We start from the raw sequence: 24,849 nt of genomic DNA, 5'->3' as shown, positions 1-24,849 counted from the left end.
AGCCAGGAACCTCAGAGTCATATTTGATGAACAGCTGTCCTTCAATGATCACATCGCAAAGACAACGCGGTCATGCCGATATGACTTATTCAAAATCAGAAAGGTTAGACCCTATCTCATGAGCATGCGGCACAACTCCTTGTCCAGGCCCTGGTGATCTCAAGATTGGACTACTGCAATGCTCTCCTTGCTGGTCTTCCTGCAAAGGCGATCAAACCACTCCAGCTGGTTCAGAACGCAGTAGCATGTCTCGTCTTCGAACAGCCCACAAGGGCTCATGTGACATCCCTTTTAATCTCTCTCCACTGGCTACCGGTTGAAGCCCGTATCAGATTCAAATCACTAATGCTTGCCTACAGGACTATCACTGGATCTGTACCCGCATACCGGCATACTTTCATACCCTCTTACATCCCCATCAAGATCTCTTCGTACAGCAAATCAGAGGCGTCTTGTATTGCCTTCCAATAAGGGCAGTAAATCGCTTTCCCGTTCATTCTCATTCACAACTCCTTCCTGGTGGAACATTCTTCCTAACCCGGTCCGGTCAACCACATCACTCACAACAAACAAAAAACCCATCTCTTCTTTGAATACTTGACAGAGAAAAAAACACTAACTCTCTCTTTCTCTCAACAGGTAGTGGTCTAGCTTTTCTTGAAACCAGTAACTTTGTATTGACACCTATTGTACTATTGCTCCTGTGTGACATATCGCTGATTGCTCCCTAAACTCTTTGTAAGTCGCTTTGTAAGAATAAATGTAAATTTATTATTGAGAGCCTTTGACTTTTATATCGCTTTACTCATCAAGCTTTCAATGACTGAAGGATAAAGGTATCTTTTTTATTTTGATGTTTTTGGTCTAGGCCAAATCACTTGGACATTCCTTTGTGTCCGCCTTCTGAGTAAACAATAGTTCTATCTGTGTCAGTGACCCCATACCTATAATAGAGAAAATATGGGTCAAAGGCAAAGTAGTGTTGTCAGTAACATAAACATCTCAGAGACAGCAAAAAAACGTGTATGTTCTGTTGAATAGTGGTCATTTGGTATTATTTATAATTAAATAAATAAAAACTCCTACTGACACAGCAGAGACTCTATTCTTTGCAGATGTGCACCGTTTAAGATTAAACATTTACATACAATATTTCTTTCTGAAGCTACTTCCTGAAGTCTTCTTGTAATAATGACAGTAAATTATCTTTAAACCTAATTTAACATGCGACTAATTAGATGAATTAATCGCTGCATCTGGTAATTAATTGGATTAAAATTTTTACTTGCTTGACAGCCCTAGTACATATATTATTATTTTTTGCTGATCTTTTAAGTCACTGAGCACACAGATTTTATGCATGCAGAAATAAACACTTTTGTGGGTGGATACATTTAGTGTTTTAGCTAAATTTGTTTTTAGTATGTGATATGTCAAAAAAAAATCTCTATTATTATTACTTTAATCACAATTTTATTTTAAAATCAATGTTGTTTACGTTTCGAGCTTCACTCTTCAGTTCTTCATTTGTCCTTCATGTCCTTATTATGACTTTTAATAGCTTAAAGCTAAAATTTTAGTCAGGAACTGGCAATAACTGCGGTAAAGGTAGAATACAAAACAAATGTTCAGTTGCTGTATAACTTTATTCATTATAAAATGAGCCAAGTTTAAATAAATACATGGTAAACACATTTGTATTCAGTCATTAAACAACACAAACCATAGCATGAAGTGATTTGGATTGATGAGATACAAATAAAGCCATCGCGTGAGTCCAACGGAAATCTGATGACATGATTTGCAAGGAAGATGTGACATTGTGACATCAAAAGCATCCAATATCACATGCGCCAAGAAGAAACTAACAGCTAGAATGACAACCTACTGAATTGACTAAAGGTCAAATAGTAACACTGTGTCTACACCGGATGACACAAATAAATATAAACATTTTTATACAACCTTTATAATTTAACCCATTAAAATCCATTATAATAAAAAAATTGTCCACACTGGATGCGGCACCCCACAAATCCATTATGAGCAAGCCGTTGGCGTGTCCAGACGGTCACGTCCAATGTAGACACGGTGATACATTTTTCTGACATACTGCATTCTCATTGGACCTCACAATTCCTTTCAAATCAGCATGTGAAATACTGATGACACAGGGCCCAGCAATAGTCGTAAAATAAATAAATCAAGTTTTATCTTGTCGAATACTGTTGCGAAACCACACAAATAACCAGAAACACATTGAAAAGAAATAAACCAACAAACAAATTGTTCATCCTTGTTATGGCTAGTCAACAAACATAAAAACAATCACTTTACAAATATTCCTTTCATGCCCGAGAGGTTAAGAAAGGGTTGTCAAGAATTACTAAATTATACTCAACTGCAACTTTTGAGCTCCTGACATCTATAAACTTAACAACTACATTATAACATCTCACCAGTAACAGAGAATGCTGTGAGTTAGGTAACATTTCACACAGAAGCTTTTATTAAATGTGGACTCTCGTCAACTGGGAAACAGAGCGCTGTCTCTTTAAGAATGTGGGGAGGGTTTAACAAACTATTTGCCAGGCTATTTTGGATGAGAGCAAGCCCATTCATAACCGGCTTTCTGTCTTTAAATAGGGTAGCATAGGACAGAAGCCCAGGCTCATGTTAAAGACAAATCCCACACACTTGAACACTATATTATTATTATTATTATTATTAAAATCCAAACTCTGATGCCAGATAAAATGTTTGGTCTTTCACTCAAAGCAGTTGACGAGTCCAAATTACAAAGACAAACACCTTAACTGGATTCCTCATGGAACCCTGGTTCACGACAAATATTACTATACTATACATAATGCAACACAACAGTTGTGGCTACTTCGGAAAATTTACATCTAGAGCTTTTTGTTGGTGTGCGTAATCCTCATGCTTACCTGATATGGTTTAAAGAAACAAATTTTACAACCAGCATGACTTTCTGTTATCGTATCTCCTGAGAGCACTGTAAACTACTCCAATCCAAAGCCCTCTGCATTCGAAATGGCAATTGTTAACTTTTGCCTTAGTTCTTTCTTGCTCTTGTACGGAGGTAGACAGATCTGGTTGAAGCATGTATGCGACACTGGCAGCCTGCAAAGAAAAGGTCCGAAAATGAAATTACTGATTAAGCACACTGAAACAAGTTTTTTTGGAATTATCTGTTGTGTTGGTTACCAGTCGGTGGAGACATCAATCTTGGAGATCTTAAAGTTCAGGTCGGCCATTCCCCCCACAGGAACGCGGTCACTTCCTGTGGTGAAGTGGAGCAGTTTCTTCTGCAGTTCCAGAGAAAAGCCCAAGACCACGTCCCAGAAGGCCCTGCAAGCCCAGACCAAACAGTCAACTGACACATTGACACATTGCATATACAGTCAGAGTTATGAAATTTTGTACACAAAACATTTACCGGATGGTGGGATCAGTCTTGCTGTAGCCTTCATATTGCACTACTCGCTGCAGAGAGCTCATATCCAGATTAGGACTACCACAGACCAGGATCTCAACTTCTTCTGGCCTCAAGAGCTATACAGTAACATGAGAAAAGAGAATAAGTCTCTGTATTTTTGTATTTGGATGATGCTGATATCCACCATAATATATATGTTTTTTTGTAAAGATGCATTTAAAACATACAATACAGAACGAACGTTTGCCGTCAATTTATTACTTATCATTTATATATTTTTCAAATTTTAGAATAATATATGGTAAAATATATTTGGTGAAACCCCCCAAAAAATGTTATGTGGAACAATCTGAACTTGTAGTAGACCTCAGCAAAGAATCAATAACTGTTGAGTAGTTTTAAATTCCATTCCATTCCATTTTCTACCACTTATCCGAACTACCTCGGGTCACGGGGAGCCTGCGCCTATCTCAGGAGTCATCGGGCATCAAGGCAGGATACACCCTGGATGGAGTGCCAACCCATCGTAGGGCACACACACTCACTCATTCACTCATTCACTCACACACTCACACACTCACACCCTACGGACAATTTTCCAGAGATGCCAATCAACCTACCATGCATGTCTTTGGACCAGGGGAGGAAACCAGAGTACCCGGAGGAAACCCCCGAGGCACGGGGAGAACATGCAAACTCCACACACACAAGTCGGAAGCGGGAATCGAACCCCCAACCCTGGAGGTGTGAGGCGAACGTGCTAACCACTAAGCCACCGTGCCCCCCTTAGTTTTAAATTCATTTAATATAATTAATATGCAATAAAATGTTAATATTAATGTAAACTAAATCTAAAATAAATTGTTATTTTATTACATAGACGATAACTTCAGACCAGCACGTGCATCTGATGACACAGTCAATAAAAAAATATTTTATATTTATTTCATATGAATATTTTATTGTATATGAATTGTATTAAATTAATTTAAAACTACTCAAAGGTTTTTGAATCTTTGCGGGGGTCTAAGTATGGGCCACACAACGTTTATGTTGTTGCTCCTGAAATGCTATATGTCTAATGGTAATGTATTGTGAAAAATGCTTTGACTTTGCATTCAAATTACACATTTTATCAGTTTGTGCATTCCCTAATAAGCCACATGAACTGTATTTCTGTAAATTTCCCGGTCACAGTGCAAAATATGCTAGATTGTAGTAGTCTGCTACATCCATAACTGTCAACCTATAATCCAGACCCGACCTGCATGGGGATCGGCGAAGTACACATTTATGTCATTATGTGCATAATCATTTTGGTGAATGATGCTCTAAAAATGTGATCAAATAAACACAGCTTTCTGCAGTTGCAATTAATTCTTATTAAATTCCTGCTGAGGGCTTTTGTAGAAAATATTGTCTTTGTTGCATTTTTTTTACCAATACGTTTTTGATTCCACATCAAATATTTCTTAAGGGTTTGTTTGCGTTTCTCTTATCATATGTGCTGTTAATCTCATCTAACCCTTAAATAAAACCCATTTTATTGAAAACAAATATTGCCACAACCCACGTACTGCACGTACACCACGGTGCTTTGCAGCATGCTTGGAAAGAGACACACACTGAGACACGGGAGGGAGAGAGAGAGAGAGAGAGAGAGAGAGATAAAGATAGGTCTTTAAGCCACAGAATGGTTGGGATTAGTCCAAACCAATCAGCCAAGCCCTATTCCTCCAATAACCCCACCCTGCCTTACACCATACCAGAACCAGCGAGTGAGATATCACAGTTACCAAACCTCTTACATAAGCAGTTAGGGACAGAGTCAACTGTTGCATAACCATTAGAGACATGAAGGAGAGTCTAGTGTTGATCAGGGCCACGGAAATACAGCCAACAGAGGTTTGAAATAGTTACATCTTTTCATGGAGACACTATTTCACTGCCGGCGATGCTGTTAAAAAAATCATACATAACTGACTCTGGTACAGGTAATTTAAAAAGAAAAATGCAGCTAAGTGCAATACAGTGAAGCCACAGAATACATCTTCTTTTTTAAAAGCTTGCCCTGGTAACGTTAAATGATCAGTGCATGGAAAGGGCTGTACAAGGGAAGCATAGCACCGTCCAGGTTTGGAGCGACGGTGAATAGCTGTTTTTATTCCTTTAAAGTCGGCATGAAATCAAAAGAAGTATTTATTATAAATGATTTATCCGTGTATATCATTATTTAAAAAATATTTGTTTGCACTTGATAGCTTTAATCAAAAACTTTAACCTCACCCCCTCAAAACGACCTCTCTTCACTTGTAATCATGAGGAATGGCGCGAGAGCGGGGCTGCTACGACTAATAGATACAAACTGCCTTTCAAATCTTTTTAGCTCTATCACCGCCATTGACGAGTTATCTTGTCATTAAAAAAAAACAGTTCCCCGTCAAAGACGAGTTATTACGGCAATCAGTGTTTGTACTGTTTTACACCAGGTGGCGCTATTACACACCTTTGGGAAAAAGTACAGAACCTAGAACATATATGTTTTAGCAGTTTTTAATGATTGTTCTGAGTGTAATCTGGGCGGAATCTTTGACAAAATACGTTAATTATCTCAGCTGTTTAATCAAAGTGATGCAGTTTTGAAGAAACCTACCCACATCTACGGCGCGATAAAAAACAAACAAATGAAGATAGAAGAATACGGTTTCTCTTGTTTAAAAGCTGAGACTCTGTTCACTTGACATATTGTTTGTCCATATATTCTTTACATAAAATGTTCTGTGAGCCATTAAAGTTGGGTGAAAATGTTAAAAAACGCTGGCGTAGGCTGGCAACTTTTAAAAATAAAGGCTGGCGGGGAATGGGTTAATGATCAAATCAGTTGTCGGTGGATGAAATCAAGTCCCGCCCCACATTTTTTTCTAATTTCAGAAGTCGTTTCCCTCAGGGATATGTCCTGATGTGGAAAAAAAGACAATCGCTACTTCCATTTCATGCCGACTTGAAGAGAAAAGCTTCTGGTAGCACCGTATAACTGCCTTGCAAAATATGAAATAAACTTGCAAAAAAATAAAAGAAAAACAGGTGCAGGTTTATTTTATCCATTGGCAGTAATATCAAACAGGACCACATTCTCATCTATAACATCAAAGGCCCGATTTACTAACAGCTTGCAGAAGCGGGAATGCCTTTTAATAGAAAATATCTTCATTTGTGTTCTGAAGATGATCTAAAGTCTTACAGACATGAGGGTGGGAAAATTACAGAATTTTCATTCTTCTGTGAACTATCCCTTAAAATTATGCTAAAATGTGCAATTCATTGTTACACTTTGCGTTCTTAATTTGGTTAACATTTAATGTTTTAAAGTACACATTATTAACAATTGTAATGCACCATACCCTTTAAAGGTCTCCTCATACGACCACTTTCAACAAGCTGGAATGATTTATTAGGATCTTCATGAAATGTCTGGAACAAATTTTGCTTAAAAACACTCAATGGGTGTCTAAACAAAACCCTTCTTGCCTCGTCAAAAACAGCTCTGCTCACACCAACCCGTTTTGATGCATGTCTCTTTAAATGATAATGAGTTACAGCGCACCCCCTTCCGTCCGGCTTTTTAACACATGCATAGTCCTGCCATGGCAATGGTTTAGCTAAATTATGTTTCGTGAATTCCTCTGCGGTTAGTTTCGTCGAAACATCTGAAATCATTCGTCCGGGGACCAAAAAACCTGTCACAGCAAACAGCGTTCATGTTGTGCGTGTATGCTTGCCTAAAATCCACGGATTGCGCAGCTGAGATCTCAGCGGAACGTGGATTCAAGCACTTGTCGTTGACAAGTTATAACGTTAACTGTTACACACACACACCGTGAAAGCATAACTAGTAAGCTGTAAATGATTTTTCAGCCTAAGCACGAATAATAAGAGACCGGTAAAACGAAACTAACCTGCAGTGTTTGCCCCTGCTGCCCCTGCTCATTAGCAAAACAAACAGCTGCCGCAGCTCAACATATTAACTCACATAATGTATTCACATTCATACTGCTAAACTCCAAGTATCCATCTTCACTTATGACTAAACGTATAAGTTTAACGATGGCTTTGAATGTTTTACTTAGCCTGTGACTGACATAGCTCCCTTCGCTATCATATGCTAACGTTATCAATTCAGACTGTTGATCAATATTACTTATATCGGCAGTTTTGTCTCGTTCAGTCGGTCTCGGTCCCTCTTGAGAAACAATCTTGAAGCTAATCCTGCTTGTGCTGTCCCAGGTTAAAAATGCACTCCGGTTTGAAGTGATTCATGCGAACAAGCAGGTTTTTACTTATGGTTTCTGAGGGATTTCCACAAAAAATTAAATAAATCCACTGCTGTCTCCTCCTAGGTTTGGACTCCGTGCAGCGACTACATTGCATGTTGTCCACGAACTTTAGCTATGGTGTCACGTACATCGCTGTCGCTTGTGAAAACAACAATAGAGAAGCACGGTGGGTCGAACTGTGTAGATTAAGGGGCGGTAACATTATAATAAAATATGCTTTGGACATCACAAGCGGAGCAAAATCTGAACGGATCGATTTCTCACATGCTTGCAGGGAAAGGCACATCAAAACAAACCTAGTGGGTTTTTATTTTTCACGTTTTCTGGGTTACTAGATGTACCCGGGGCCCGATTATAGCACTTAAACACAGAAAAAGTGGGGTTTTCATATCATGTCTCCTTTAATAATCCTTTATAATGCATTTTGTATAAAGGCTTTAAGTAAAGTGTTACCCAAAATCATTTTCCATCTTTTTCCAGTATGAAACTACATGTACTTTTATCCAGTACCTAATAAGTATAAACACGTACGTGCATTCAATAGAAAAGATTGATAAATTCACAGAATCTGCTTTTTGATTTGGTCGTGTTTAAACCCATATAGATGTTCATGTTAAATGACAAACACATCATGAGCTTGTGCAAAGTCTGCATGAGAGCTGCGTCTTTGTTTAGATTTCAATTGACATGCTAAGCAGGCCAGGAGATTTGCAATTTTCAGTCTCTATGTGGTCATTCTATATAACCTTGAAGTCTGAGGTTCTCTCGCTGTCAGTAGCTGGAGAGCCTGGATACGGTATGGAGATTGAACAAACAAAGAAGGCCAGTAACAAGGCACCATGCCAACAGAGGGGGGAAGGGACGGACCAATACACAGTTGCAGCCTTCAAAAACACACACAAACAAAATAGTTCCCTTGCCCCTCTAAACTCTGCCTAAGAGCTACTTGTGGAATATTGTAGTATTTTTCTTGCTTCATGACAGCATAAGATGTTACTTCTTTGGTTCGCTTGCTTATGATGCAACGAAGATTTTGGTTAAACTGAATTATAAATGTTATGGCAAACTTACCATAAGAGCATTGGAGGCACATACGCTATGAAAACCATGATAGAAAGCAGCAAACTGTCTGTAGATGGACTTATTCAGTAGGAAGTCAACATAGAGGTGAACGTATTCTGTGCGGGAATGAACAGATCCAGCATTCAGCAGTCAGAAAGACAATGAGGCATTTAATGTTCTCAGTGTAAGCCAAATTTCGAACAGTCAGTCTTACTGTGTGACTCTCTCACCTTTTCGGTTTAAGTTGGTAAGAGGAATCTTGTCCCCTCCTGGTTTCAGGTTATATGACTTGACCACTCCAAGTTCTTCCTGAAAAATCTAAAAATCATCCGCAGGGTTTATCGTCTAGTTCAACATGATTATTTCTGATGTAGTATAAAACAAGAAAGAAATCATTGAGGGCTTCTGAATGTTTTGACAAAGTGCAAAAGAGACTCACCTGAAAGGTGGTATAAAAGTCCTCCTCAACGTTTCCCTCATAGCTGAGGAGTTCCCCAAGACCATGGGCAAGATCCTGAAATGTTCATGTGTTCAAATGTTACTGTACCAAAACACTCTTCTGGCTTACCCTTGTTTATGATTTAAATCTGCACATTAGGGTTAGCCTTTCATTCTTGTGCAAATGATCTGTGCAAGTAGTAGCCTAAACTAATAGAGATTTAAGAGTCTGTATGGAACGCGAGCTGTGGAAATCTTGTAGATATTTTATTAAAAGTAGCTTTAGAGACTTTTAGAGACCCCGCATCACCTTTGGAAAGTTTGAACAGGGAAGCAAACAGCCCCTGAAGGCAGTTATGTAAGTTTGGAGGAGCCAGAGACCCTTAAAACGGAACATCTGCCTCTTTTAAATCGGACTCTGCAGTAACACGAGAATGAAGAGAAATAAACATGAAAGCTGAGCTAAACCAACTGAAGACGTTTTGTAAAAATACACGCCAATTTAATATTATATTTAAGCAGACAGTACTGTACTTTACTTGGCTTTTTTATGGCATGAAGGCGGGCTGCAGTGGAAATGCCTGATATGAGCGCCCTCTGTTGGACAAATACAGTCATTGACGATGTTGGGAAAAAACATTGTCTGACATAATTTCTTTAAAAAAAGGAAAAGCTACAAAAACTGCATAATTATACCAAACCAGGGTGTCACAAAAAACCAATATGTGTTTGACAAACTATGCTTAACATTTTGTCCTAGGCTAATTTCAAGTCAACACATAAACATCAAAATATATTCGATGAATTAAAAAAGTGCTATAATAAAAATATTTATGATGGGACATTCAATATAGATATTAGTTAATTGGACAAATATCTTTTTACGGGGCTAGCAGGTTAAAGGTAAAAACAACATGAAAACAAAAAACACTACATTGATTGACAGGACATGTATGGTTTTATCAGTTGAAAGGTAGCAGAACACTGCAGCTGTGGTCCTAAGAACAATGAACCATCTGAGGCTCATTTACCTCGTCCAGGCAACCAGGCGACAGCCGTGTTTGAGCCAGTGACGGCTGGGTGAAGTGCATGCGCTATTTTTAACCCCAATGACTCAATGCTTATGCTTTTCTATCAGTTATCCATGCAGTGCATTTATTATCTACTATTCGATGCCACCATAAAAGGAAAAATGTGTTTTATACTGTAGAAGCATGTATGGGTGTCATAATTTTATCTTTATGTTGCATAAGTTTAAAAGGAATTATTTGTTTGCTTTAATTGATTTACCCATCAGGGATTGACAAATGCATCAGATTGAAACATTGCTGGCTGCAAAAGCCGATATAACATCTCATGTGCGTGTCACAGCTTGTGTACATACGGGCATAACCTGCTGAAGGTCTTCCAGGGTGAGTGTCGCCATGCCGACGGGAGTGTCGGGGTCACACGGCACAATGGGCGGTGTCAGCAGCTTCTTGTAGACGCAAGGGGGGAAGCGGATGTCCAGTGTGATGCTGTTGTACACAGCCAAGCCCATGAGCTGACAGTTGGGTTAAGTGTGCACAGCTGTGAACATTCACTGTCTCTATACACAGTCACACACCTCACACACACCTCGAATTTTCTGTAAGACGAAACCGAAGGCTGCTGCCATGCTGCCCAGACAGTCAATAACTTAACAGACAGCATTTTTGTATGAAGGCACATTTAAAGAAAATGGTTTCAGATCGTCTTTCAAGGCACCGTAACATCATGTCTGATGGTCACATAGAAATTCAAGTGAGCTTTAGAGATAACAAAGCAAATATTTAATGAAGTCAGTTCAAACCGGATCATAAGTTCTTCTTTTAGACGCTCAATCATACAACACTTTTATTCTTCCAACTTCTAAACTAAACTGCAAGCAGCGAATTGTGAAATATTATGCAGTGAAGGATACATCTATGCTGTCTTTAAAAACTGAGCACTAAAAGGTACTTTTTCCAACCTCTCTTTTTTAATTTTTTACCGCCAGCATATAATCGCTCAAGTGCAATCATTGCATCAGAGATGTTTTCTTTAAAAATTATATTATTCAGCATTTAGTATCATCATTACTATTACACAGTGTAACAAATTGCTGTTTTACCCGACCTTTTTATAGGCTAGTTATTGTACTAGGCTAGTTACTGTGGTGCTAATTATTGTGTTTATATTTATTTTCATGTAGTATCAATGTTGAAGAGTATATTGAGCTCAAGTAAAGTTTAAGCTTATATCATTATTCATGATATATTGGTATATCGTAATTAAACAAGAAGTGTACAAATTTTTCAAAAATTATTTTCTAATTGTCACTGTCAGAAAATTCTAGAAATTTCTGTAGCACAAGTAAGGTGGGATGTTTCATGATGAAAATATTAGAGTATGTGTGCATGTAAAAACTATGTCTAAATTCTTTTTAGTAACCGTTATGTTAAACAATTTTTTTGAGCTAGGTGTTATACAAGTACCTTGTCATTTCTAAGTACGAGTAATAATAATGTGTTTTTGTTTTGTTTTAAGGGTACCGTCGATGGTAAAAATAAATGTTAATTGTATTCGGCATGTTAAACTTCATAAAGAAACAGTAAAAATTAAAGCAAAACTAACTTTATAAAAAAAAACTTCTTGTACACTTCTACACTTCTTGTAGTGGTCACTATTAGAATGGGTGGCAAATACGGAGAAACATTTTCAACTGAACAGCCAAATCAATTCCAATTATAAATTGCCTTTATATGGTGCATTTACATAACACAGAAGCAAAAATATAATTCAAAGTTAAATAAAATGTAATTGTATGTAGGCAACAAACACTTGGTTTTCTTAATTTAGTATTCGTTGCAGATAATTTTTTAGACAAACTTTTTGCTCATATATTCTTCACTCTTATATTTTCCTTCCTATCCAGTATACAATTTCCACTATAACTGCACTTCATGTGTAATGGGCTCTATTATATTCGCTGCTAAACTTGTTGCAGCAGCAGACTATAGTAGCAACATAAGACGCATGGAAGAACACCCAACAGGTGTACAATACATTTAGAGGAAAATGTGAAGAGCCCTGCACGTAAGTACTTTCAGCTGGAGCTGACAACACGACTCCATGTGCTCTCCATATGTGCGGTGCAAGCGATGGAAAAAACTCCTCAGCCCAAGAGGAAAAGAGAGTGAGACAGGCCTAGCAGACAGGCGGGATAGTTTCCATGAGGACGGCAATGATAAAGACAACACAAACCGAGCCCAGGCTGTTCCTAACAAGACAAAACAAAAGAATCTTTATTTCATAATTTTGAGCTGACGTGACACAGCACTTCTGTGCTGGAAAGCTGGAAAGAGGGGGTGACGGCTCAGGCACAGGGCGCCTGCTGTTCTGAGCACCGGGTGCGAGCGGTGGCCAAGCGCTGGAGTGGTAGCCATATGCGTCCAGAGAAACAAGCCAGAGGGGACAATTAGAGGGGTAACGGCAGGGCATGGCAAGCGTTGGCTGCCACTGCGTCTCTACCCACACGTCCCTCAGAGCTCAGCGTGGAGCGCGTCACTTTACTAAACCGTATCATAAGCATAACTAAACATGAAAATATTTAATTATGGTCAAATTGCATTACAAGGCTGTGTGCTTGCCATTTGGAAAGGTCATGAATAAAAGCACTCCCCACCGCTGTTAAGAAATGAAAGGACACGAGTGAACTTGGGAGTTGACTATATATTTATGGGCTATTTTAAGTTTCACCCACTCGTGACCATCTATAGTATTAAAGATGCAGGGAAATGAAAGGATACGGCTCCAACCAATCGGAACTCAGAGTAGTTGTCACATTTCCAGCTGCTGAACCAATGACACTGAGACTCCTTAACGTACGTGAACATGCCTGAAAATGACACAGACAGAAAGGCACTGTTAATATTAACATCTTCATTATCAGTTTTATGTGAGTTAGTAAGCTGTAAATTTTTCCTGCAATATGCATTTGAAGTGTTTATTCAGGATGTGAAAGTGACTTGGAATGAAGTAAACAAAATAAAGATCGAAGCTCTAGTCTAATGTGCTTGCTGTAACAATATAACGTCTGGATAGCGTCTTTGGTTTCAGGCACATTTAGGCATAATAAAATTGAGGTAACAATTTGAACTCAATTAGATTGAGTAGTTTCTCTAATTTATTTTAGTGTGTCATGATTTATAGCTGATACATTTAGGTACTCTTTACTTAAAAATCTACTCAATCTAATTGTGTGCAAATTGTTTCCTAAATTTTATTCAGTAGATTCATTAAGTTTTCATATAGTTTACTTTGCTACCTAATATACTTCAGTAAAATTTAACTGATTTGCGTGGGTTGTATTTTCTTACCCCCAAGAATATATTTTTTCAGTTTACATCTAAGATATGGTTAAATTTACAAAGCTGAAACACATTTGAATATGCATCATACAACACAATACTGTATAAGAGAGTACTGTGATTCAAAGTTCTGGAGACATGTAGAAGAATTGTTACATTTAAGGATCAACTTTGTCTCAGATATTTCTCCTAATATTCTTTAGGAGAAAGGAAAATAAATATAAAGAATTGTTGACACAACAGATCATAGAGCTATAATATTAATGTAGATAAATCACAAAGTTTAGGATTGAGCTTGGAGAAATTTAAAAAGAAAATCATGGGCTCATATTAAACTAAAAATTTGTTTAAAATTTGAGCATAGTTTGAAAAATTGCTGATACATCCAGCACAGTCTTCTGTATGTGAGATTACGAGGGTCTAGAGAAAAATCTGAAAAGCAGATCACACTACTCTCTAGAGAAACAATTGGGGTATTAAAGAGATCAGTTTTAACCTTTCTTTCCAAAGCTGCAGGGACCTGCACTATTAGTTTTTGATGGTCTTACCGTAGTCTGTGTGAAAAATCTGTCGAATCAGTAGAAGAAACCACTCTTTTGTGAGTCCACCCATGTCCAACCCAGCTTCCCCAACGAAAGTCACTTTCAGTTTTTTCTTCAGATCTGCTCGCTTTCTCGAAAGCTATTAAAAAAAGGAACACGTTTATGGCGGGGCCATTTTTTCCAAATTAAGTCTTAGCCAGACTTAGAACTTTCCAGAACATATCGCAATGCTTTACTTCCAAAGACCTCACAGTCTAGGAAAACATATTTTAGATGGTGCAGCTCTGTACAGAGCCCTGCACCCCATAAAGAAACCGATGGTCGTCCTCCTATAGAACTTTAATAGTCTTCAGTGGTTCAAAGGAGTTCTTGGTAACATCTCCAAAAACAGACGTATTCTACATTCACAGATTTGGACTGAGCACTATTACCTCATCGAGTGAGTCACTGACCAGCTGCAGACGTCTGACTTTAATGTTGAGAAACAGCAGACTCATATCAACCCTCTGCCTCCGAGAGACCTTGTCCACCAGCGTTTGCTATATTACAAATAGAGAGGAATGCAACTATCAGTTAACATTCCCATGCACAAAACATGAATACATAATATCAAAATTTATTTAACAACCAAGTTAAAAAAAAATCCAATGGTAAGTCATCTCTTTGTAGTGTATGCTGAAAAAGTAGAAAGTCAAATATTTCCCAGTGATCTCAGGACACCACATTTGTTCAGTGTGTCTGTTTATCCTACATTCTGGACACGTGTTTGGGAGGGAGCCGAATAAATTGCTGATTACCGCTGCCCCACCCATTCTAGGATTGTTATCAAAATACTCCCAGACAAGACACATTTTCCAAACTGTAAGATGTTTCGATTAAACTTATAGTTGAAGGTTTAGAGGTAAGGCTTTACCCTGGCCATGCTGATCATTTGCTGCTCAGAGTCTCTCTGGATGATGGCTTTCTTCACCACAGTGGACAGGATGAAGGGGAACTGACAGAAGGTGAACCTGTCAAGATTTGGCACAGAAGTGACTTGGTGTGAAATGTGGTGACATTCTCTACAAAAGCATGTATACCTGTCATATGTACTTGTTTCGTAAAAAAGTCCCCATTACATCAAAATGCGATTCACCTAGCTTTAAACTAGTGTACATTTATATTATACAAGCATCCAAAACTTTTATTGTCTTACTTCTGCCAATATGTATCAAACATCTTTATGACATCATCCTATATTTCATCTATTCAAAAAACAGACTAAGAAAACTAAACATTATTATATAAAAGGGGGAGGGGCTACAAAATATGCCCGCCCTAATTGGCTGTTTCACGGGAATGACATCAACACGAATTCTACACCGTAAGAAAAACTAAACACTGTCACAGCGATAGCCTTTTGTGCAGTGCTCCGAGATGTGGTGCGATTGCGCTTCTGGTGACCCGAGTCCTGGCTCGAGGTCCTTTCCCAACCCCACCCCGTCTCTCTCCCACTTCGCCTCCTGTCAAAAAATTTTAAAAATGTTTTTTCTGTAGGTTAGCCGTTTTAAAAATATAAAGATTTCCACCTGACAGCAACGTTATGTTAAATAGTTTCAGGGTAAGAAAATCCGGGAGCTACTGGTCTGGACACAAAAATTCTTCATGAGCACTGTAAGGTGTATTTCTTTTTCTTTAAAGGAGTCATATGACACGGCTGAAACAAATTTTATTGTTTGTTTTAGATGTAATGCAAAGTGTATACACGATGTAAGGGCAAAACACAGTATTTTATACATACCGTGCAGGTTTATATCTCCTCCTTGCCCCGCCTCTCTGAAACGCACAGTTAACCAGTGCGTAATGATTGGTCGAATACTGCAAGCGTTTGACGAAAACGCCTCTTACCATATGTGGAACATCAAGTTCCAGAGCAATTGTACTGACAGTACTGACTTGTGTATACATTTGGGCGGTCTTAGTCAACTCATACCACAAACTGATGTATATATGTTGGAAACGTATTTTTTGCAATTTTACGTGTCTAATACATGCATGGCAACTTGTAATACACCAAAGACACAGAAAAACATGTGTTTGCGCCATATGACCCCTTTAAGACAACCCGAATTGTGACTGCCAACCAGATTCACGGATAACTTTTTGCTTATGTACCTGTTTGAATTTCCATGAGCCTGCCACGTGTGGTAATCCTCCATAAAGTCAATGTGATCCAGTGTTAAGTTGTAGAAATCAGAGAAAGGGATGATGGGAGGACAAGAAATGCTGTTTGCCGCATCTGTTACAACACAGAACACATTGACATCTATGCAAGGATTGATGTCAGAATCAGTTTTTTAGGATCATAAGAAGCATTTTCACTCTCACACTTCTCCAGCACAGTAGTACTACTCACTGAGCAGGGAGAGGACTTTAGTGGCTGAGGGAATCCACCAGGAGCATTTGGCCATGGGCGGCAACTCCTCTGGCTTGGCAGGAAATAGTCGGGTGGTGATGAAGAGCTGCAAACGCTCCACCAGCTGTTTGAAACGCTTCTGAGGAAGCCTAAAAGCAAAGAGGATCAATCCATACATTCTTTGGAAACCAGCAAATCCATTTTAGTTGAATTCTTTGACTTATAATGACAACTTGGCAATGTTATAGTCTAAATTAAGCCTTTTACAATAAGTGCCTTCATTTGATAAATTTATACAAATAAAAACCACAACCATACTATTAAAACTTTTGTTAAATTTCAGTTAAGTAAACTTTCCTGGATAAGTTAAAACAAACTACAAATATTAAAGTCCTCGGAACGTTCTGAAAACCAAAATATTGAAATAGACAAAAAAGAGAAAAGAATCTAAACTTTTCCTCAGTGAAATGCTTTCCTAAATAAACTGGAGTGCGGCCGCTTGTGTCAGACTCACTTTTTAAACCAGTGCATCAGGAAATGATGGTCTGCTTCAGCCAGAGCTGCTATTTGCCTCAGTAAGTGTGCATAGATGACATATGTGGCCGGGCTGGTATACTGAGGGTTCTGCAACACAGAGAAGCATTTCAACAAGCTTCAAAAAGGAAATACGTTTTTGTTTAGGAGCGGAGAAAGAAGTCTGGCTTTTAATAAAAAGTGGCATTACAGCGGAAACCAGCCCTTTTCCTCTCCAGCATGACCTCATCCCTTCCTTAAGCGCAGCGAACACAAATAATACAGAGGCTCCCAGACATAAGCAGCAGGCAGATCGGCGCAATAATTGCATCTCCTTTAAAATCTCCCATGTCCTCCCTAGAAATGTAGGTCAGGGAGCCCATCAAGAGTCTGGAGACCGATAACATTATATGCTAACTTCAGAGATGGAACGACATTAGTGCGCGCTTCTGTTTATGAAAACAGAAAAGTCCCACCATCTCAAATCTCCACCATATGCAGAAAAAAATCATTTCACAAAGCTAAAAAAACTTGCACGAACAAAATCTTAGCTCAGTTAAGCCATCATCTCTCTCTGCCCACGGCTTCCCAGACTTCAACCCAGTGGCTGTGTCCTTATTTGGACAGCCTCAGTCCGGCCTGCGCTGGTCATGTGTGAAGTAAACACAATCTGTCTGCAGCCGAGCACAGCTATGGCTGGACTCAATGGACCATGTGCTGAGAGAGAAGATCAAGACGTTCCCGAAACTGTGATTCGCCTATTATAAGGCCCAGGGTGTTTAACGTGGCAGCCAACAGAAAGGGCATCTCGGAGACAGATTAGGGCAATTTTAAGTGTAAGTGCACATCTATAGACTCACATGCAGATAACCGGTTCGGGTCGAGAAAGGAAATTACTGAAGAGTATCACATGCCTTTGTGTTCAGCATAATGGAGGTAGTTCTGTATAGACCATTTCATTGGACGTGTGTGCCTAGACTGCTGTAAACTTCCAGGTTGTGCTTGTTTATCGGTCTGGCTAGTGTCTAATAATAAAACTATTTATGTTCATATTATTATTTTATTGTATAATAATTGTATTAAATCATTGTTTGTTGAATTTTGTTGTATGTTAATTATTTTAAATAAACAATTTGTTGATTGGGTACTGTAGTTTTCAAAATATTGGAGAGGCAAGTTTAGCCAAGTAATGGTTCTTCTCGGTTTCTTTTGCTTGTTATCAGAAATAATCTACGGGCACTCTATCCTGTAAATGGGCTGGGATTGGTTTTTAGTAAGGAGGTAAAGCAAACTTAAGATTTATACTTTATTTTTAAGAAATAAACAAGCAAATCAGTTACTTGAGGTTGTGCTTTATCGTGAAAAAAGGCATTGTTATGCAGGAGGCGAAGGCCTTCAGTTTTATTCATGATAAAGCACTAGCCTTGAGTACTTTACTGCTTTTATAAAACTGTTACTACACAGTACAAATATAAAAGCCCCAAAAAATGTATCAATGCAACTTTCATGAGGTAAATAACTTAATTATTCCGCTATAAAAATAGTCTCTAAAAAAGACTGTCCATTTACCGAAGTTGTGGTACTTGGTACAACTCGACTGTTTGTCTTTACATATAAAAAGTAAACCTCAATTATGTAAAGACAAGGAATTACCTGCACAAGAACAAAATACGCTCTAAGGTCATCCTTCGTTCGAGGGCTGAAACAAACATATCGTACAGTTATATTTTTCTAGCGCTGTTCTCCACAAAAATGTAACGTACTTAAAAAGTGGTGGTTCAGTGAGAGAATACAACATAATACTTACCCTTTCCATCCTCTTAATAAGCTATTAATGATTCCCTTCAGAACCGATTTCTGTGTGTCCGCAGGCTGAATATTTGTCAGATTACATTGATTGGATTAAAACCAAAAAAACAACAGACAGTGAACAATGGCTTATTGTGAAGTTTAATTCTTCAATACTTTGGTAATATGTGGCCACAGAGAGTTACTTTACATACCGTATGAAGTAAAGCATCATACACAATATTGACGAATCTGATGTTTATTCCTGAGTCTTCAATAGTGTTGAAGGGAGCATTTGCTTCTTTCTGCGGAGAACATTAGAACATAAAACCATCGATGCACGTAAAAAACACTTTTTACCACCCGTTTTTATGACCCGTTTAATATACACTTCTATATAAAATGGACGGTAAAACGTTCACCTCATATAATAACAAGATTTTCTAATGAAACCGTATGCAGATGTTGTTTCGTACAACTCCTTGAATGAGCTCATTGATTCGTTTGGAGACTAAAACGTTTTGTTCAGTTCCAGACTTACACGGTTACTTTTTCCACAGATATTCAAGAGTTCTCATTAAAACACTGGCGTTGCCTAAAAGGATGCTCATAAACTACTATTATTCAACAGCCTAAATTAAAGCCTGTTTAGACAAGTCAATTATATGCAATTTTTTATTTCATAACTGCTCAAATATTTCAAAAGCAATTAGATTATAACTGACTGTTGTGAAAAGTTTACAATCGCCAAATAAACTGATAGTTCACAGTCGGCCGCGGTTAAAATGGGCCCCATTGTGCTCACTTTATGCAATATGAAAACAATTAAAAGCAACATAGTTAAGAAAAACACACACACATCAAACATGAAAAAACACTGTAGTGTAAGCAAGCACTTAAAACTATGTCAACGCACCTTAAAGGCAGCATTGAGTTCCAAAAAGGAGTCAAATGTGGTCAAGTAGAAATCATGGACTTGTCTCCAATCCCCTGAGATAGTTGCTCTTTCAAGATCCTCCCTAAAGCCAGACACAGCAAAAACACTGTTTAACATAACATAAATGGTTCGGAAACAATATACTACTGAACGAGGAGGCGTGCGTACTGGAACTCTTTGCCAGTTTTGGTCCGAATGGGAATAATTGGTTCTGAGACGAAGCGAGCTTTCACTTCTGGAGGCAGAACATCAATTGCGATACGATGTTTCTGTCTCACATCTGGACATATAGGGGGAAGCTCTCTCACTGAAAATAAACAAATGTACACATTGAATCAATGAGACAGTAGCTTTAATATTAGCTAAATACAATATGCTGTTAATCATATTCTCAATGGAGATCATTGCAATTAGCTTACAGCAAAAAAAAGATCAGAATCAACTTTCTAAACAGTGACTCATTATTCCAGAGACTACAGATAAAATGCAATTACCATTAGTTTAAGATTGTAGCGATTAACAGAGAGAACTATTACATTTAACTACACTTGGTTCCCTTGCGCTTAAAATAATTTATAAGGGCTGAGTAGTTCAGGCAGGTTTGTCCAATCCTGCTCCTGTGGGAGCCTGTCCTCCTCCATAAAATGACCCTAGATTGTTTGTGCAAGTAGTTTATTATGACTATAGGGTTGTAACGGTATGAGATTTTCACGGTATGATAATCCCCTCAAAATATATCATGGTTTTATCGTGTAATACAAATATGTTATCATTAAAAATTATAATATCTAATCAATCAAATGATTGCATAAAACGTTGACAAATGGATTAATTTTTAGAAATGTAACCAAACCAAATATATAAAAACTAGATTAAAATTTACGAAATGTACTTATGCTCAGAACAAAAATATTATATACTGTATTTACATACTCACAGAAAAGAACATAGCACAAAAGAACATTGAACAACTATGCACGTTTTACGTGTAAATTCTATACATTTCTAATATACTGTAAATTCTATTTTCATGACTGAATTCCAGGATTCCCTCTGCATCAAGGAAATCATACAAATGGCTACGTGTGATCAAAATGAAGCAGTAAGCGAAAAGACACTGTGAATGCGCATGCAAGTTTTATTCATCTGGTTTATTAACTTATTACTATCGCAAATAACCAAATGTTATGGTATGATAATTTTATGCATTATTATCGTGATGTACCATCAAAGTGATGTACTGTTGCAACTCATAGTTTCTTCAAAAGTTATAGTTCAACCCAAAAATAAAATTCTGTCATCCTTTACTCACCCTCTTGTCATTTCAAACCTATATGACTTTCTTTTTTCTACAGAAGACAAAAGAAGACATTTTTAAGAATGCTTACATTGGTTTTGTATCCATTTAATAGAAGTGAAAGGGTGCTCCCACTGTACGGTAAACAACATTGTTTCAAAATAACTTCTTTTATGTTGACAAGATGGTGAGTAAATGATGACAGATTATTTTTGGGTGCACTAGTCAAGTTGTACGTGGATACCTGCGCTTCACATTCGCTGTCAATGAAAATTGATTTTACATTAATGTGTGTTCTTTTTACATGGTCCCTTAAATTGCTTTAAAGATAGGATAACACACGTGGTTTCTGCCAATCTCATATTAATCTTGAGTACCTAAACAGTAGTACAGGAGTATTTAGTTCGATAAAATTAATAAAAGAGAGACATAGCTGTACAATTATTTCCGGAAAAATGCGAGCTGCTGAGGGCAGGGCAGGGGGGACGGAACTTCAGCACGAGCACACAATACATCATCGCAATATCCCTTCGCGTTGTTGACATTATGCACGTACATGTCAATTGCCAACAAAACAGACATATGACTTAGTTTGACTTACCACGTGCAGTTCATGTCCGGCATGTTTTAGCACTGGGACCGCACCATCTATCAGTTTCTAATGATCTCCAAATCCAGCATTATATCCACTGTTTATATAACATCATCACTGAAATGTGGTGAACAAACAAACACACCTCAACTTCTCTCACTATCGCAAGAGTCACCCCAGTATTGATAAGAGAGTCTTCCTATCGCTCATCTTTTGGCATGTGGGCAGACTGTTTGCTTTTCAGGGAGAATTGCACAATAAAACATGAAAAAGACTTATAAAAAACGTTCTGAAAGCACAGAAATACTACGTCATATGTCCAACTCGTGTGACTTCAATCCCCCAGAGTTACTTTCTTTTTTAACTCCCTTCACCATTCAATTTAGCTATATTATAAGATACAATTCTCTCTCTCCCTCTAGAGTTAACACATTGAGGGAGATGACAGAATACAGAATACTTCAAAATTACAGGCAGGTATATTGGATTGGGGTTTGGAGCTAAAGTCTGCTGGACTCCAGGACCAGGACTGGACACCTCCAATTTAAAAGGTTAGCTTGCCAGAGAAAAAAAGATCTGATCATTATGTATCTGTGAATTTCAAATGGATTGTTGTACAGAACGTGCTGGTTAGTATTTTCCATGCAATGGCTTCAAAAAGGACCATAACACCATAATTGGTCCATAAGACATGATAGCTTTTTGTAAATAAGAGATCAAATGTTTTTGCATAGTAAGCTAAAAATTCATTGAGTCAACTTGGACCTTAAAAACAAGATTCAATCCCAATTCATACATTACTGTATCTCGCGTGAAATGCCAAATGAAGTGAATCATTTTGAATCATCCGTTTGTCAGCTGTTATATGATTTCACAGGACTTGCAAAATGACACACAAGCCGTCAGCGACCAGATTGTCGTTGTATTAAACATAAGGTAAATTATGTAAACGGTACAAAAATGGCAGAACAGTGCATTTTTGTGTCAACTGCTCCTTTAAGATTCACAAAAACATTTTACAAGAGTAGGAACAAATGATGTTTTTACTCTTACCGCTGTGAATTTACAAGGAAAAGTGAGAACATTTATAAAGCTTTAAAAGCCACATCAGGCCCAAGTCCATGTAGTATCTTCATTACAAGTCCCCAGCTCATCGAGACATGTTAGGCGTGAACACTTCTCTGTCTTGCCAATGTGATGCATTCAAACTCAAGTCTCTGACAACAACTTTGATCTCAAAGAAAAAGAAAGGAAAACACATCGCTCGAAACAGTGAAGTGGTTATTAATTAACAATACAGCCGAAAGGACTGCTTTGAAATGCAATGAGTTTTTTTGGTCTTGAGATTTACAAGACATTTACCTTTAAATCACCCATGCATATCAAAATAAGGGCAGAGTGACCTTCGGCAGTTTACCTGCTCATGGACCTAAAGCTGTGGATGGATTTCATTTTTTCTCCTGAGTTCGTTTGATAATACAAACAAATGCGATCTATTTACGTCTAACAAAAATTTGCCAAAACGCCAGTAACGGAAGAGGCCTGACCTTGTTTAACTGCAGGTAGCAGCAAAGGCGACGAGAAGCTATGGCTGCCGGATTCTCTTCTGTGATTCAGGGTGGAAATGAAGCTTCCATAAGAGGGGAAAGGGAGCTTCGGTCCACGATCCAAGCCCTGTCAATAAAAGCCTTGTGCATTAACAAAACACTTATCACACTGGAAACCAGACATAAAAACATATATAAATGATGATACTGATGAATTATTGAAATGTATGTAAATGAATTACAGCTAAATAAATAAAAAATAAGAAGAATATAAAAAACACCATAGATCCGCCCCCCAACAATAACAGTGTGTGCAACAACAACAACAACAACAACAACAAAATATCTGTTTGGTCTTCTTGAATATTAATAAATAACACAAGGTAATGAAAATGAATTACTTGTTGCATAATCAGTCACGTCATTTTTTTGTTTTGCAGAATCAACATGTCTGATGCTTTCTGTGTGCTTTTTTCCTTAAACTAACGAAATACAAAGTCTATGAGAAAACAAGCAATGTGCAAATGTGCAGTATAGCTTGAGCTGAATATTCCATGACTCACATACGGAGCTTTTACTGTGACTTTGTGAGTTATTAAACAGTAGATTTGTGTTGTCTCAGCAGGAGGCGGACTTTATTGCTTTATATGGATGCAGTAGCCTAGCTATAAATAATTCGCCAAGGTTAATCACATATAGCACAGCACAATTAAATACAAACAAGGAAATAGTAAACATTTTAAGAGCACTTTTATAATATACGAAAAACAACAAATACCAGAGTACATTTAACAATACCTTAATCATATATGCATATTTAGATGTTTCACGAAAAAATACTTACATGATTGATTATTGGAGGAAGTCTGTCTCTATCCCGTTCTTCAAGCGGATAGTTATTTTCACTCATGTTTAAATGCATGTCTTCTGAAGAAAACGCTTTCGAGCACAGTTACATGGCTTTATTTTCTGGAAAAACGTTTTCCGCGTCTGCGTAATCTCCGTCCGCGCTTTTCTTTCACTTTGAGAAATACAGCAGCACAAAGTGAGAGAGTCCAGTACGCGCTGTTCTTTCTGTAAAGCAGGTGAGTTTTGGTAACCAAAACGGGTTAAATTTGCTTACCAAAGAGAGAACATGAACCTAGTAACAAGAAAAGTCAAAAGAAAAGCAAGGAAAAAACTTCGCGACGCTGCGTTTGGTTACTTAACCAACTTGGTGGAGAAGTATCCTGGCGTCTGTGTGCGATCCAGCTGTACGCTGGCGCCATGTTGTTGAGGATGAGGAGGTCTGTACTCTGTATAGTTACGGACTTGGATACGGCCGCTGCGTAAGAGAGAGCGAGAGAGAGGCTTTGTTGCTGAGTCAGATTTATTGCACACTTCGAATTAAAACCTGGAGATAGAGATACGCCCACCAGATTTAGAATTTGCTGTAGCCTATTATATAGGGAATAGACATACAGTAGACAAGGCTATAATAGGCATAAGCCTATACAGAATTTTGTATGCTAATTTGTGTGTTTGTTATTGTCCCCAAAATCATGCAACCCACTGTGATTTAACTAATATTTTAC

General features: G+C 37.9%; 1 protein-coding gene across 1 annotated transcript; it reads right to left on the bottom strand.

Annotated features, from left to right (window-relative positions):
- Positions 1-1,627: 1,627 nt before the first annotated feature.
- On the bottom strand, positions 1,628-24,571 carry hectd2 (HECT domain containing 2). Its single transcript, XM_056770930.1, has 21 exons — positions 24,120-24,571; positions 23,276-23,402; positions 20,008-20,146; positions 19,819-19,921; positions 19,118-19,207; positions 18,922-18,986; positions 18,768-18,813; positions 17,116-17,225; positions 16,602-16,750; positions 16,361-16,484; positions 15,120-15,216; positions 14,638-14,745; positions 14,213-14,345; positions 13,104-13,192; positions 10,679-10,837; positions 9,296-9,370; positions 9,087-9,174; positions 8,866-8,972; positions 3,461-3,576; positions 3,229-3,372; positions 1,628-3,144 (listed from the first exon to the last, which is right to left on the bottom strand). The coding sequence occupies exons 1-21, from the start codon at positions 24,195-24,197 to the stop codon at positions 3,024-3,026; spliced, it is 2,268 nt and encodes a 755-aa protein (XP_056626908.1). The 5' UTR covers positions 24,198-24,571; the 3' UTR covers positions 1,628-3,023.
- Between the last annotated feature and the right edge of the window lie 278 nt (positions 24,572-24,849).

This window comes from Triplophysa dalaica, chromosome 17 (genome assembly GCF_015846415.1).
Source record: "Triplophysa dalaica isolate WHDGS20190420 chromosome 17, ASM1584641v1, whole genome shotgun sequence".
Classification (NCBI taxonomy): Eukaryota; Metazoa; Chordata; class Actinopteri; order Cypriniformes; family Nemacheilidae; genus Triplophysa; species Triplophysa dalaica.
This window is presented reverse-complemented; position numbering and strand designations above follow the sequence as displayed.

Coding starts and splice junctions, on each gene's coding strand:
- hectd2 (XM_056770930.1), bottom strand. CDS start 24,197: ATGCATTTAAACATGAGTGAAAATAACTATCCGCTTGAAGAACGGGAT. Junction 18,987..19,117: donor ATGATGCTTTACTTCATACG/GTATGTAAAGTA, acceptor ACAAATATTCAG/CCTGCGGACACACAGAAATC. Junction 10,838..13,103: donor AGTTCCGATTGGTTGGAGCC/GTATCCTTTCAT, acceptor CCCAACTGTCAG/CTCATGGGCTTGGCTGTGTA.